The sequence below is a fragment of the Talpa occidentalis genome, unplaced genomic scaffold (genome assembly GCF_014898055.3).
Source record: "Talpa occidentalis isolate TD23 unplaced genomic scaffold, MPIMG_talOcc4v2.1 talOcc4.2, whole genome shotgun sequence".
NCBI classification, from domain to species: domain Eukaryota; kingdom Metazoa; phylum Chordata; class Mammalia; order Eulipotyphla; family Talpidae; genus Talpa; species Talpa occidentalis.
The window spans coordinates 66,382,148-66,399,443 of record NW_023602073.1 but is presented as its reverse complement, the minus strand read 5'-3'; the positions used below and the strand labels follow the sequence as shown (position 1 = coordinate 66,399,443).

Sequence of the window (17,296 nt, the reverse complement as noted above, 5' to 3'; positions counted from 1 at the left end):
TCACCAGAAGAATGGTATTTTGTGACTTGTAGCAATTATGTGAAATTTAAATTTGAATGATATTAGTAAAATCTTAATGGAACATAGCCATGTTCATTCATTCATTTTAGAATGAATGGTGTTACAATGCTAGTTATATCATTGTTGCAGACCTTATGGCCCACAAAGATGAAATTATTTGCTATTTAACCTTTTCTAGTAAAAATTGCAGACCCAGGATTATACCAATGGTTTTCTCCCAACTTGTTAGGCTACCTCATGTATTTTTTTAAAAGTGAATACTCAGTATTATTTTACATTAAACTAACTAAGGACAATTGTACTCTTGTTTGTATTTTCATTTACAGGTGTGCTTTATGATATTTTTAGGTTTCACAAGGAGTTGGTGTTACTCACATTTATGTTCTCAGCCTTCACAAGAGGGCTTCCCTCTTTTTTTTTTTTTTTTTTTTTTAATAGAGGCATGTTTTTCTTTATTTATTTGTTTGCTTGTTTGTTTGTTTTGTTTATACATGCACTGGGTACAGTCAGAAGCGCGGGAGGGTGAGAGAATTCACCAGAGCCAGAGCGGGGAGCAGAGCAGGCAGAAGGACCGAAGTACACTGCTGAGGGGAGCAGCGGGCGACAGGAGAGGTCTGCGCGCCATGTGGGACCCTCCTCCGGTGGCCGGGGAGCAGCCGGGGATTGAACCGGCGCCGCAGAGGCCGCGGGCAGCTTCGCAACCCAGCGCTCTACCGCTGCGCCACCGGGGAGGCCCGAGGGCTTCCCTCTTAGTTGATATTCATTTAGTATTCTTAAGCTGAATTAAATTTTTATGTAAATTAAGATATGTCTTTGTAAACATTAATAATCTCTTATCAGCTCATAGTATTATTGGAATGTTTAACTGATGTGAAAAAATTTGCTCCAGATCCTCCAACATTTCAATGATAAAACTTAAATAGAACACAGACACTAAATTTCTGGTCTTCCTCTTCACTATGCAATCCAAAGTGAAAGAATTTAGCAATATGCAGATCATGATTATTCTTGTTGATTTGTCAGAGAATTTACTATTCAATGTGACTTAAACTTAGAAAATACACGTGAAGTGTTCCTGTTCCTGAGATAATTTAAAAATATCTCCTTCAGATATATTTCCCCTTGAAAAATATTTCCAATTTGTTAAACTATTTCATGGGGATAAGATAAACCCTCTCTTTTGTCTTTGCCACATTATCCATGTCATGATTTGGCCTTGAGGCTTAATTTTTGTTAATCATGATAACGTTAGGATAAAGTTAGTTAACAAAATAAAATTAATCATGGTGGATTTAATATCCTCTCAAAGTACAGTGTTTTGTTTTCTTAGCAGGTAGGTTAAAAATATATATTTAAATATTTTATAAATTAAAAAATATAAATATTTTATAAATGCAAATATTTGTCTTATTCCAAAAGTGGCATGAAATTGTTTTAAAATTTTATAGAGAATATATATACATAGTGAGAAAGAATAGATTCTCTATAAACTAACATATATATGTACATGTAAATATGGGCTTTGTCTGTGCAATGCGTATGATTTTAAGATATTTGAGGTAGTTGTACTGAATTGATATAAGATTTTTCTGTTTTTCTTATAACATGTACTAAAAGTTTATAGTCGTGCTAGTTTTCTACTGCTTCCCCAGTGCCCACACCTCTATTCCATGTCTGGAATAGACTGTTGCAGACATTGCATTTTAACCAATAATAAAGATAACACCTATATGAATAATACAGTAAGGTAGAAAATTGATTTTACATCTTCTTTTTTAAAATTGAAGCGTATGTAGAGAGAAAATACTATTTCTTCATTATTTTCATTTAAAAAAATTGTAATTTCACTTAAATTTCTTGAGATTTTGTAAGAACATTGGTAATTTAAAATGTGCACAGTTTAGGGCCTCCCTGGTGGCGCAGCGGTTGAGCGCTGGGTTGCAAAGCTGCCCGCAGCCTCTGCAGCGCCGGTTCGATCCCCGGCTGCTCCCCGGCCACCAGAGGAGGGTCCCACATGGCGCGCAGACCTCTCCTGCCGCCCGCTGCTCCCCTCAGCAGTGTACTTCCGTCCTTCTGCCTGCTCTGCTCCCCACTCTGGCTCTGGTGAATTCTCTCACCCTCCCGCGCTTCTGACTGTACCCAGTGCTTGTATAAATAAATAAATAAATGTTTAAAAAAAATGTGCACAGTTTAATGATTAATTGAATAGTACAATATGATGAGTCACTTTGAAATATTAAATATTGTTTTGAGTCATCCAGCTGTGGAGGATTTATTACAACAATTACCTAAACATAATTTAATATCTTTACTTTGGAATAGGGGCTGGGAGCTCCCTGAAACTGAGAAAATGTTGAACTGAGAGAGCCCCAAAACTGAGAAAACTTTGAAATAATATTCTATTACCTTCTGTACACTCAGGGAGACAAATTGTTTACACTTGTCTAAATATTGGAAACCTGTTGACCCCACACCATGGGATATCGCTTTTTCCTTTTTTCCTCTCAAATTTGCTTGAGGGTTCTTCTATAAAGATTAAGCAGAGATTTGCCAAGGGGTTTGAGATGTGAAATCTGTTCATAGTAAAAGAAGGCTAATTCTTCTGTGGGAATCTGAAGTTGTAGAAATCAAAGATCCTGAATTCAAGGAGTTGTATGGAGAAGGCCCAAGAATGAGATTTTCCTCAGATTTTTCTCTGTTTATTATTTTCTCAGATTTTATTCTGTGAGTGTAATATGAATGATATTGGTGTTTTTGGCCTACAAAGAAAATCTTACTTTGAGTATAATCAATCTCAAGATTCAGTTGCAATTTGTGTATTATCTGTCTTATAATACCTTTAGTATGATGAATTTAACTCTGCTTATTGTTTTTGTATTTTTGCATTAAAGCATAAATTTTTAGCAAGTTTTATCCCTGGGACATTATACATTAATTAATAGAATGATTTCTGAACTTCATTCCAGAAACCCAGTGATTTATGCATGTCATGTTTGACTTATGCATAAAGGTACCAGGGATTTTCCTATTTATGCAGTTTTAATATTAAAATTTTTAATTTGTGAGATTTAAAAGATGGATTTCATGTGGTCGACTCAACTATTTGAATGAATAGAGAAGAAGCCATTTACTTGCATTTGACTTGGAAAATAACACTTCTAGTAGTTTTCTTTTTCTGGCAATTGATATAAAAAGCCTTTGATGTTCCTGTTCTCCAGATTTTTCCTTTTAATGCTGTAAAGTCAACTGTTAAAACCTTATATATTGGATTACTTTTTTGTGTGTTCAACATTGAATTGTGAAAAAGTCATCTGTAATTTATTCACGTGTCACTCAATATTCCAATCCAACCACCCAGTTGAATTTATGTTTGTATATTCTAAAATTTTTCATGTTTTGTGTTTTATTGTGGTGGAAGTTGAAATAAATTTTTCTTTTAAAGATTTATTTATTTATTTTATACAAGCACTGGGTACAGTCAGAAGCGCGGGAGGGTGAGAGAATCCACCAGAGCCAGAGTGGGGAGCAGAACAGGCAGACTGACGAAATACACTGCTGAGGGGAGCAGCAGGTGAGACAGGAGAGGTCTGTGTGCCATGTGGGACCCTCACTGCCCAGCTGGAGATTGAACTGGCGCTGCAGAAGCTGCGGACAGCTTTGCAGCCCAGGGCTCAACCGCTGCACCACCGGTGAGGCCCTGAAATAAAAAAAAACTGAGGTGTCTTAAGTTTCCATGTGAGACAATATTATATATTAATTTTAATAATTGGCAGTTAGAATGGTAAGAGTTGTAATCCCATTTTTGTCACTCACTATATGTGTAATCCTGGGTAATCTGGTTAATCTCTTCAAGCCGAAAAATGGAAATAATAGTATCTAACTCATAGGATTGTTTTGACATTTAAATCTGTCAGTAGTTTCTAGCAAATAGTTAAAAAGTTAAATCCTCAGTACATATTATAAATATCTGTCATTTCATTTTTTTTGTTGTTGTTGTTTTCTGCATCTGCTGTTGAGAAGAAATTTCATTAATCTGGTTTTTTGGGTAATTTTTACCTGTCACCAAAAGCATAACATAAAAAAACCACACTGTAATAAAATTTTCTACATTTTTTTATCTTAAGATACTTTTCAGTGAGCATTATTTAAGTTCTCACTGTGTGCACTTGCATTTCAAAAAGATGAACAATATCAGAGCTCTACCAAAAACCAATTTACCATTAATGTAACATTCTTATACTATAAATATATATGTACAAATTTCCAAAGATATAATTAGTTCTTTTTAGGATAGATGTTGGAGATGATTTCATGGAAGGGGAAACCTTGATCAAGATCTTAAAAATATAATCGTATTAAATAGGTGATAAAAGTTGGCTGCTTATTGAGGCCAGGCAAAGGTACAGAAGCAATGAGGTATGGAAATGTGTTGGAATTACAGAAAAAAAGTAAAGTGGGGGCCTTTTTTCTTTTGCATGTTTGAAGTTCTGCCTTCGGTCTCTGCATATGAAAATGTTGAGATTTCTACCAATATACCCTTTGATTTTCTGCTGTGGTATCTTCTATAGAACTAAAACTACCCTATGCTGTCAGCCAAAAGTACAGTAGTCATTGACTTTTCATCCCAATGTTATATCCACAAGTCATGTGAAGTGAAGTTTTTGTTTTGTTGTTGTTGTTTTAATCTAACAGGCAGCTCCTTATATGCCTTAAGATTTTAATCTGCTCTAGCAGTATCCAATGCGTGTGTCTGCTGAAAATGCACACCATGGGAATTCCTTGGAATCTTGAGATCTCAGTGAAATCAGATGGGACATTTAAATAGCTGCCCTTTTTCATCACCTGTCTTTAAAAGAATGTTTTCCTCTTCAACACTCCTTTAAATTCTTGCCTGTCACCCACCCACCTTGTCCCCCTGACTCTTTCTTCCTCTCCATCTTCCTTTCCTTCCTTTTCTCCCCCACACACTTCTTTTTCACAAACATTTCATGCCGATATGCTACTGGCATGTTGAAGATACAAATTTAAATAAGAAATGCTCTTTGCCTAAATCCTAAGGAAGAAGAGATAAGTATGTCACTTAAAAGTATGATCTAATATATATTACGTGCTATGGAAGCATCTAGAAGGGTAGGCCCATTATTTATTGCCACAATAATGCTGTGTAACAAAAAGCCATAAAACCTCAGTAGTAAAGCATTTTATGTTTACGTGTCAAGTGTAGCAGATTAGGCAGCTCCACCAATCTTGACTGGATTCTCTCATCTGTCTGCGGATGAAAAGTCAGCTGATTCAAACAGCCTAGAATGCCTCTGCTTGCTAACATCTGCTAACATCCTGTTGGCTTTGGCAAATTACATGATTAAAGTCAGAGTTACAGTGTGAGGGCACTTAAAGTTAGTTGGCAATGGCAATAAATATAGTCTGTGATAAAGCATTAGGATTATCAATGCAATATACCATGGAGTAACATTTAAATTAAACCTGGACATTAGGGAAATTTTTTTTTAATTTATTTATTTATACAAGCACTGGGTACAGTCAGAAGCGTGGGAGGGTGAGAGAATTCACCAGAGCCATAGCGGGGAACAGAACAGGTAGACTGACAAAGTACACTGCTGAGGGGAGCAGCGGGCAGCAGGAGAGGGCTGCGCACCATGTGGGACCCTTGCCCGGACGCCTGGGATCGAACCAGTGCTGCAGAGGCAGTAGGCAGCTTCGCAACCTAGCGCTCAACCACTGCACCACCGGGGAGGCCCTAGGGAAAATTTCTTAAGGGTGGTGCCCTCAACTTAATTTCTCAGGAGTTAGTTCAATGAAAAAATAAACAAACATAGTACACAAAGGCTAGATGTGAATATGACACTCCTTGTGTGGTCAGATGTCTAAACAGTGCATGGTTGCAAATAACCAGAACCAAAGGGAGAAGCAGGTTTCAAAGACTTAATGTAATAAATAACAAGAATCTCAAAGTTGTAGGATTCTGTGATTTTCAAACCAAACTGTTAATAAAATTTATTGATATTAATTATTGCTAATATTTTTACTTGTTACTAGTCCTTATGAAATTTCTTATTAATATATAGGCTGGTGGTTGGTAGGTACATAAGTGTATGTTTCCATTTATATTTTAATACATTTAGAAAACTGCATGTGTTCTTGTAGGTGACTAGGAATACAGACTAAGAGCTTTTCATCATGTACTTTAAAGATGAATATATGCATTTCAGTGACAGTGTGTGTGCTGATTCTTATTTATACATGTCAAGATTTAAAGTTGGAGCATGTAATCTAAAGTAGTGTCAAAAAAATCACTATGTCCTATATGCTGATTCTTAGAAGAAATGTTCATATAATTAAGTTTTAACGTCTTTCTCATGTTATTTTTGTATGCATGGTCCAGAGAACAGACTTAAAATACTTTTCTTCTGTGCATAATTCCATGATTTGAGGAAATTGTTGAGACTCGAAGTAAGCATTTTCTGAATTTTCTCAGAACAGTGAGTGATCGTTGTTCAGTCTCATATTCTAGAAAGACAATTATTATGTACACTTCCTGACTGAATCTGAAGTCCTTTGCATAGGAGAAAATGGGATGTGTTATAACTACAACCGGAAAGTATTATGCATTTTCCTGTCAGCAGTCACAAATATTTGCACAATCAATTTCTGAGTTGCTAAATAGATAATATAACAACTTTGCACTGTTTTCCAAAACAGTAGTTTTGGGTAACAAATTCAACCCAGGAAATACACAGTTGAAACAAAGATTATTTTGAACAGTGTTATTAATTATTACTAGGTGTTATTTTCAGAATGTTACTTAAGACAGTCTAAGTTATAATTTTAACATGAGCTTGTATCATTTAAAAAATGATGCGACTGGAGCAAAGAAAGTTTGTTCAATAAATGGTGCTGGGAAAACTGGGTCGCTACATGCAAAAGAATGAAGCTCAACTAATACCTCACACCATGTACAAAAACCAACTCAAAATGGATTAAAGAACTAAACATAAGACCTGAAACCATAAAATACATAGAAGGAAATATAGGCGAAACACTACGTGATATACACATCAAAGACATCTTTACAGACACATCACCCAAAGCAGTGATAGTGAAGGCAAAGGTAACCAGCTGGGACTACAGCAAATTAAAGAGCTTCTGCACAGCAAAAGAGACAATAACAAAAACAAGGAGAAACCCCACCGACTGGGAGAACATTTTTGCACACAACACTAATGATAAAGGACTGATCACAAAAATCTGCAAAGAGCTGATGAGACTCAACAAGAACAAAGAAAATAATCCAGTCAAAAAATGGGCAGAAGAGCTTAAAAGAAACTTCTCTGAAGAGGAAATGCAAATGGCCAACAGGCATATGAAAAAATGTTCAACATCACTTATAATCAGGGAATTGCAAATCAAAACTATAATGTGATACCGTCTTACACCAGTGATAATGGCACATATTAAAAATCTAGCAACAACAAATGCTGGCAAGGTTGTGGAGAAAAAGAACTCTCCTGCACTGCTGATGGGAGTACAAACTGGTCCAACCATTATGGAGAGCTGTTTGGAGATTTCTTGACCTACTAAACATAGAGCTTCCATATGATCCAGCAATTCCACCCCTAGGTATTTACCCAAATGACACAGAAATATTAATTCCAAAGAGCACCTGCACCCCTATGTTTATAGCAGCACTATTTACAATAGCTAAGCTATGGAAACAACCCAAATGCCCAAAAACAGATGACTGGATCAAGAAGATGTGGTACATATACACCATGGAATATTACTCAGCAATCAAAAAAGATAAACACATGCCATTTGCAGCAACATGGATGGAGCTGGAAGGGATCATGCTCAGCAAAATAAGTCAGAAAGAAAAAGAAAAATACCGGATGGTCTCACTCATAGTAGGAATTTAGAAAACCTAAATAAGAGACCAGGAAAAAGACTAATCAATGCAAAGTAATAATCAAAATCAACAAGCAACTATAAACCAGAGACACACTGCGGGGTGGAGGGGGGCGGATTAGGAAGGGGCAGGGAGAGGAAGAACTAGAGTCAAAATAAGGGGGGGGGTGCAATTGTATGGGGAATATAACCAAAATGAAAATGCATACATTGTACAAAGATGAAAAATGATATAAGAATTATATAAAATAAAATATAAAAAAATTTTAAAAATGGTGCGGTGAGGGAGATTCTAGTCACTATGTCCTGGTGAATTTCACATCAATGCAACAAAAATTCTTGAATTTGTAACTAGTAGCTACTTGCATGAGTTCACAGTTTACATCAGAGTAAAATAATTCCCCTTTGTGCTAGAATAATGCCAGGGTATAGTGTGAAACATTTCAGCAAGATATTCTTATGAATGACTTGGGCAATTATAGTCCAGACAAAAGCAGCTTCATCTTCGCTTCAACTCTTCCCAACCCACAAAATTTTGTTTAGTAGATCTGTTATCTCAAGAATATGTCTTAGCTATAGACTTTATATTTCACTTATGTATGACTTAACATTTAGAATAGAGGTTTTCATTTCTTTATTTTAAATTTTTGGGTTACCTGTGCTTTAAAAGATGTCTTAGGCAAGACCTCAATATATAAAGCAAATAAATGCTAAACTGCTCCGATTCAGGTGAGGATTGGAAGTGGTGGTGGTTTGAGAAGGTCTTTTCAAAGATGCCCTTTATATAGATACCTAAATGATAAGAACTGGGCAATCTTTAATCTTGAGCAAGAAAATAAATGGGTACATGGTTTCTTCAAGTAGATTAATGGCTGATTTGGACTGTAGATGATAATGGGATTTAACTGTATGTGTGCATGAAATGTCATTTTAGAATAATGAAAATGTTCTAAAACTGATTCTGGTGATGGTGGTAAAACTAAATTTTCTTTTTTTTTAACTTTTTTTTTTTAAAGATTTATTTATTTTTATTAAAGAGCTGGGGTACAGGCCAGAGGCACAGGAGGGTGAGAGGATTCACCAGAGACAGAGTGGGGAACAGAACAGGCAGATAACTGAAATACACTGCTGAGGGGAGCAGCAGGCAAGACAGGAGAGGTCTGCTGTGCCATGTGGGAATCTCCCTGGCCAGCCGGGAATTGAACTGGTGGTGCAGAGTCTGCGAACAGCTTCACAGCGCTGGGCTCAACCCGCTGTACCACCGGGGAGGCTCAAAACTAAATTTTCTAAAAAGTATTGAATTGTACACTTTAAATTGTGAGTTATATGGTTTATAGATGATCTCTTAATAAAACTATTTAAAGAAGATACTATTTATCACAAAACAATTTAAGCAAACTGTACATATTTTTTAAGACCTGTCATGTAAAGGATAGATTTTTTTATCTGGTTTTAGAGGTCTCTGAGCCTGACTATGGTGGTGTGTGTGGAACTAAGCCAGTATGTGGAAGTCAACAAATAGAATTTCTTTCATTTATGTGATGTGAAATAAAAAGAAGCAAAATAAAGTGTCAGAGAAAACCAAACCAAAACAAGCCCTAGAAATCTGACTGTAAATTAAGATTACCAGATGGGGAGGGGAAGGTAGACTGTACCTGGGGCGGGGGGGGGGGGGGACGGGCAATGAACTATGGTGGAACAATGTGGGTGCATTGATGGTGGGTGTGGTGTGGTAGCCCACATCTGAAGAGGTGTGAACCTGTACCACTGAATCATATACAGTGTGTAAACCCATGTTACATCAATTAAAAAAAAAAGGAAGAAAAAAAGGAATGTCTCTCCAAGACAACAAGGACTGTTATAGTGATGCTGGGTTATGAGGTCCTTAAGAAGTTTAAGTGACCTAATTCATTTAAGTATGCCAGGCACTGCAGTAAAAGTGCTCAATAAATGTTTGCTATTCAAAGAAAAATAAATATAGTGTAGATAAAGGTACAAATATGTACCTTGCGTGTGTGATGTGTATACATGTATATAATGTTGAGAGAAAACAAATGTTCCAAAATGTTAATTTCTGGTTCCAGGTGAAAGATAGGTCAGTGTTCATTGCTCTGTCATTCCAAATTTTCTGTTAATTTGAGCTCTTTCAAAATAAAAAATTCAGGAATATGGGGTTTAGGCTGACAGGTTTGTGAAAACAGACTTTCTCAGACAGTGTGTGAAAAATGAGACTTTCATTCACTACCTGAAAGAAAGAAAACTGCATCTGAAATAGAGAAAATGTTCTTATAAAGGAAAAATTTAGGGCCTCCCCTGGTGGCGCAGCGGTTGAGCGCTGGGCTGCAAAGCTGCCTGCATCCTCTGCAGTGCTGTTTTGATCCCCGGCCGCCAGGCGAGGGTCCCATATGGCGTGACAGACCTCTCCTGCCACGCCCGCTGCTCCCCTCAGCTGTGTATTTCGTCAGTATGCCTGTTCTGTTCCCCGCTCTGGTTCTGGTGAATTCTCTCACCCTCCCACGCTTCTGACTGTACCCAGTGCTTGTATGAATAAATAAATAAATCTTAAAAAAAAATAAAGGAAAAATTTATGCTCATCAAGCATGACCTCTCAGGTGATTTATGTAAAGTTTTCAGGAAGCATGGAGTTCAGGGGTTGGTGTTCTGAAGGTTGGCACTATCTGTAGAAGCGAGGTGACTCAGTGACGTACCTTGGTTGGCACTCAGGCGTGTTTACCAAAAAGAGTCTGTTCCTGATTGACTTTCAGAAATGAGGAGCTGAATGATGCAGATCCACCATAAACATTAGTTGAAAGAGTAAGGAAGAAAAACAAGCAAATGTGGGCTACTATAATCATTATCATTACCTCATTGTTTAAAACTGAAGAACTTGGAAGTTCTAACACCTTAGAGTGCAGTTTATTTGGTATTGTGTAATGTTTCTAAGTCTTATTGGAATTCTATTGCTTATGTCAGTGTTTCCTAAATTGATTTTCAATGCTATATACCTAAATTGGCTTAGAAAAATGATTATATACACAGTAAATACATTTAAAACCAAAAGTTCCTTTCCTGCAACAGAGTGTCTAATATGGTAACATGCATTGCAAATAAAGAAGAATAAAGTAACATGGCGTATTCTAAATTCATTTAACAGAAGAATACCTTTTCTCTGGACAACATCAGTTTGGAAAGTGCCGATATAGTATGCCAAGTTATTCCCTTTTGCTAATGTTCTAAATATCTGTATGGTACAAACTTCTCCCACCTCTAGGTGACTGTCTCACAATGTGTAATTTCTTCACTTACTACTGATTGCTAGTGCCATGGGCAAATTCCTTAACTTTCTTAAATTTCTGATTCCCAAACCATGAAATGTGCTTGTAAATTTGGTTGAAATTTGTGATTATAGTGTGTCTATAGCCAAAGTTATAGAATGCTAACTTTTGGCTGTTAAATTTCAGCAAAGTAAGGTAGTTAAATTCTTGTGTTATTTATATTTTGAGAGCTTAAGGAACTAAAATAACTTTTTTGAAGTTATTACTTATTTCTCCAAAAGTCTTGAAAATTATTTCCTTACATAAATCAATTGCACTCCCTTTGTATTATTTTGTTAATCCTAATAATTGATGAATGAGCCTTTAATTTATCTAGTTTGTTACAGTTTTTACACTTAAACTTGTATTGCAGAAAAGGAGTTCTGCACTAAGTAAAAGGTCTAACTTTTGACCCTACTTTGTGTCTTTGAGGTGGTTATTTAACCTCTCTGCCCTTTATTTTCCTTCTTTTTAAAACAATATAAATATATCCTACTTCTTTCTCACCCCCTCCCTCAAAACAAGGGGGCTGGAAATTGTATGGAGACTATATGCAAGATGAAAATGCATACACTGTGCAAAAATGAAAAATGATGTAAAAAATATAAAATAAAATAAAAAATTTCAAAAAAAGAGAAAACAATATGAATAGAATAAATAATCCTCTGGGACTTTCCCTGAACTAACATCCAGTGGTCAGTGTACTTCTCCCACATTGTCTTTCCTATTCCTCAAATAAGTGGTGCTAATAGTCATTGATTTATGTTCATACTCATTATGGTGATACATACTGCTTAAGAATGTAGGGCATATGAAAGAATTACCCTATGAATTGTTACAGATTCATATAGATATTATACTATTTTAGTAAACTTTCTCGCATGTACATTTCCATGACTGATAATTGTAGATGAGCTTTCCTAGGAGTTGTTGGTTTTCACAAAAATTTTCTAAGGTAGTTTTCTCTTTTCCATTTCTTAAAAGCCATTTCTTTCATGTGTCAAACATTGATAAATGTTCATTTAATATCTCACACTGTCTTCTTTTGCCTCTCCCACACTTTGCATCTTCTGACCCTTGTTTTTTTCTGTCATCTTTTCAATATACATATTATTATCTAGCAATTTATACATAATTATCTAGCAGCATATTTTCTAGTAAAGTATATTGTTTTCTGTATCATTCTCTCATTGGAATGCAAACTTTTTAAGTGTTGTTTTTTTTCATTAATGTATCCTAATCAGCTAGAATATTGCCTGACACTAGGCACTCAATAATTATTTGATTGAGTGATTAATACTTAGAAGTGATGTTTATTTTTTCAAAATTTTACCTTAACTTTAATTTTATTTTAAGCAAATATAGGTAATAATATATATCTGTACTTTTTCATATTGGTATTATAATCTCTATATCATAAATGGTGATTTCGTAATCTTGCTTTTTTATGTCCTCAGATATTTTATGCTTCATAGAGTAATAAAAATTCTCAAAGTTCATTTAAATTATATATGAATGTATATCTTAGTAAAGGGGATGAGATTTGAAAGATCAGTCAAGCAGTAAAAAAATAATCACTGCTAGAAAAACTTTGTTTTAGGTGTTTATGTGATATTTTAATTGACCTATCACTAGCTTTCTCAGAGCCAATGTTAAATTCATTTATTCCTTTGAAATATGGTTAGAGAAAAATCATATAGTGGGCCAAAGTTAGAGGTATTAAACATTGAAGAATAAGGATAATTTGCATGTGTTTATGTCTTATTGCCTTGGATGACTGATCATTTAAGGCATGATCACTTCTTTTCCCCTCTTTGGACAGCGGGTAAATCAGTCTCAACAAATATTGGGCAAGAATGACGCAAACGGCATGATGTCTGTGTTTGCATGTGCTGTCTAGTTCTGGCTTAGCTGAGTAAAGTTTATGTTATGTTCTAGTCTGCTACTCACTTTAATTCTAGTTAGGAGAAATTCCTGGGTATTATAGTAATACCTAGCCTATAAAAGTATAATCAAATAAGTGGTTTGAAGGGAAAAGGGTAACTTTCTTTTGGGAACGGAAAGTCACACCAGGCCTTCTTACACCAAGCAGTCGTCAGTGTCCATTCCAAAGCAACTTCAATTACCTGTGGTAGAAACACATCCAAAAACCCAGAAATAATTAAAAAAAAAAAAGTAACTAGTTCCCAAGACCACAGCAATTACTTAACCACAGCATTCAGAATAATTTAACCACATTAGAGTTTGTAGCCAGTGGTAAGTACTGAAAGCAACTCAGCATCTAAGAAGATGCACACAAGGCACTAATGAAACATCTCTCTTTGTCCTTTTATTTTTGGTTCCTGGATGCTCTGTAAGCAGATCTGCATGTGGGCCCTGTGTTCTTCAAGACTGGTCTAGCAGGCAAGGCTCTCTGTCACAGATTTTTATGAGAATTTGATCCTCTTGGCTTCTTTTTCAGAATTCTTCCTCCCCCCAGCCTTATTGAAGTATAATCAAAAAACAAAATTGAAGATATTTAAAGTGTATAACACGATGATGACTTGATATAAATTTTGAAAGACTCTTTAATTAAAGAATTTCTTTAACACTATCTTTCCACCTTTTTTTTTTAAAAAAAAGATTTATTTATTTATTTATACAAGCACTGGGTACAGTCAGAAGCGCAAAAGGGTGAGAGAATTCACCAGAGCCAGAGCAGGTAACAGAACAGGCTGACTGAGGAAACACACTGCTGAGGGGAGCATCGGGCACGGCAGGAGAGGTCTGTAGCGCCATGTGGGACCCTCGTTGGCAGCAGTGCTGCAGACACTGCAGGCAGCTTTGCAGCCCAGCGCTCAACTGCTGCACCACCAGGGAGGCCCTCCACTCTGTTCTTAATCAGGGATTGAAATTTTGAAGATAAGTGTTTTAAACTCAAAAGTGGACCCTCTTAAATATGCTAAAGTAGAATAAAATAAAATCTTGTTGTAATAGCCTCTCTCTAGTACAAACACTATTTTAATCTTTTTTTTTTATTTTAATATCTTAACAAAACAGTGGAATAATTCTTGGAAACTATTTTCACATATAGACCAGGAATAAATTGTAACCTTATTATACCCTTCCTCCAATGGTGTTTATTAATTTATTACATTCAGTTACCCATTTAAAAACTTGCATTTCTTCTTAAGTTCATGATTATTACTCAACTTATTCAGTTCAGTAAGGTTTTTCCTACAAGGGTTTTCTTGTATAAATTTTTTTTAAAATATTATTTTCTTTAAATTCTGAAAGACAGAATTTTTTTAGGATTTAAAACTTAAAAACCCTGTTCCTAAGGATTATGGCTGTTTTCATAGGCCAAAATCAGATATCTGAAAAAGCTTCTTTAAAGTCATCCAATCCAGTTACTTCCTCATTGTTGAAGAACTGAGGTACCTAGAAAAAGTACTTGCCCAAGACTAGAGTTATATTTAGTGTCAAAGTGGGAACTGGATCCAGGTCATCTAACTTCCAGTCTAATTTCCAGTCATCATAGCTGACTTCCCCTTGTATCTTATATATTGGGAATTTGGGGGCATTATTATAATCTAATAAGTTGGATACTGGCCATGTGAATCATTTTTGTGGGGTCACATCTGTGGCTTCTGACCTGCATGCTTTTTCTTCTCTTGGGTCCCCAACTTTATGTCATGGAAAAGGATTATTTCCAAATGAAGTGGTAAATTCCTCAGGTGCTATTTTTTTCTCTATTTTTGGAACCCTAGAAGTAATAAGGGTAATTGTTCGAAAGTAAATAAACAAGTTTTTTTTTTCATTCCTATTAAAAGTAATTTATTGGTTTATCTTATTTCAAGAAAAAGTGTTAATTAGTAATAATTAGTATTAATTAGTAATAATTAGTTGATTAGTAATAATTAGAATAACTGACTTGTTTGATAGAGGGTAACTTGAAAATTCCTATTTCCAAGACAGACTGGTACAGTTGGTATGCTACTAACTGTGTGTGTGTGTGTGTGTGTATAAATCAGAACAAAAAATTTTTCTGATGTCCTTAAATAAGTTATTTAAAAATTACTATTTATTTTATTTTTAGGTTCTTTGAAGTTTCTCTTGTGTTTACTTTTTGTACCAAGGTTTTGTACTAGTATTATGCATATTTAAAACTTAAAAAGAGATAAATATAGGGCCTCCCTGGTGGCAAGGTGGTTTGAGCACAGCCCTGTGGAGCTGCCTGCAGCCCCTGCAGTGCGGGTTCGATTCCTGGCTGGCTAGGGAGATACCCACATGGCACAGCAGACCCTTCCTGTCTCACCTGCTGGTCCCCTCAGCAGTGTACTTCTGTCAATCTGCCTGTTCTGATCCCCTCTCTGTCTCTGGTGAATCCTTTCACCCTCCCACGCCTCTGTATATGTTTCTTAGAAATCCTAAGAAACTTTTTTCTCATCTTGTCTGTATTCTGTTCTGTCCTGTCTACTGTGGTTAAAGCATGTCTTGAATACTAATTTTTAATTTTTCATTGTGCTTTTTCTTTTTGGGTTATAGGTTCACACCTCTTTAGGTGTATTTTCAAATGTTCTTTACCAAAAAGGGATTCTCTGCATATCCAGTCTACTTTGCAAAAGTTGAAAAGATGACTTTTAAGACCAATTCTGTAATCCATTCTTCATAATATGCTTTTATATAATTATAAATAATAGTTTATATTATTTACATAACTTTTTCTAAGCAACTTTCATTTTATTTATATTAAATACCTTTTTAATGTATTCTGTTACTGTATTGATAATTGAATATGGCATCATGATTTTCTGGTTAATATGAAGTGGTTGTTAATATTTTACACTTTAAAACAGTGACTAACTTACAAGATGACTACACAAATGAAAAGTGCAGCAGGTAACAGTGCAGTTTTCTTTGGATATTGCAGTTTGTGTAGAAAGACGCAATTCTTTGACCAAAGAAAATTGCACATTCAATATGTTGTTTGGGAGATCAATTTGTACTTTATTTAACAGATTATCCTAATAAATAATTTTTTACTTTATGCCTTTCTTAAGTTTATATTCTTCAATATTGATGTTTTCTGGTTTGTTTGCAGGTTTTCTTTAGGTGATGCTAGGCGGCCTCTTCATGAAACAGCAGTTTTGGTAGAAGATGTGGTACACACTCAATTAGTTAATCTGGTAAGAACATATATAATCTTATTTGATATTTCTCCTCTGCATTCTGATTATACTGGGGTTGCAGCACAATACTTTTTTTTTTTTTTTAAAGATTTATTTATTTATTTACACAAGCACTGGATACAGTCAGAAGCGCGGGAGGGTGAGAGAATTCACCAGAGCCAGAGCCGGGAGCAGAGCAGGCAGAAGGACCGAAGTACACTGCTGAGGGGAGCAGCGGGTGGCAGGAGAGGTCTGCGCACCATGTGGGACCCTCCTCCAGTGGCCAGGGAGCAGCCAGGGATCAAACCGGCACCACAGAGGCTGCGGGCAGCTTCGCAACCCAGCGCTCAACTGCTGCGCCACTGGGGAGGCCCTTTTTCAGAAATCTTTTAAAAACTTTTTTGTTTGGAATTTTAGACTTAAAGAAGTTTGTACAAGAATTCCCAGATATCCTTTAGCTTCTTCTGTTAATGTATTGTATAATCATAGTGCAATTATCAAAATCAGGAATTAACATTCTGTAATACTATTAATAAGCTTCTCACTTGACAGTATTTTTCTGACTCCATATTATATGACCTTCTCTACGTTGTCTCTGTGTCTCCATGTACCCTCTCCTCTTACAAGTGGAGAAACCAATGTAGGTTAGTATATACATTGTACTAACATGGTTAATATGGCAGAAATATACATTGGTTTCTGATGACAAGTCAACTGTTCTTTTGTTCCCATCTATAAAACATGTTGCCTTTGTTTGATGGTAAGATTTTCTCTTTTCATTGGTCTTAGCAGTTTGCTGTGTAAAAGATATTAAAAGTAAATATCTTTTAAAATCTTTCAGATATTAAAAGTAAATAAAGTAAGTATATTTTACTCTTTAGTACTATT

The 17,296-nt window shown here is 35.6% G+C and overlaps 1 protein-coding gene across 3 annotated transcripts in view; it reads left to right on the top strand.

Moving 5' to 3' along the window:
* The window catches only part of SUPT3H (SPT3 homolog, SAGA and STAGA complex component), a 426,450-nt gene that overhangs the window by 185,861 nt on the left and 223,293 nt on the right, over positions 1 to 17,296 (top strand). For all 3 annotated transcript variants that reach the window (XM_054698841.1, XM_054698842.1, XM_037519827.2), the window contains one exon: positions 16,342 to 16,426. In XM_054698841.1, coding sequence (XP_054554816.1) covers positions 16,342 to 16,426 — 85 coding nt within the window. The remainder of the gene's footprint in view (positions 1 to 16,341; positions 16,427 to 17,296) is intronic.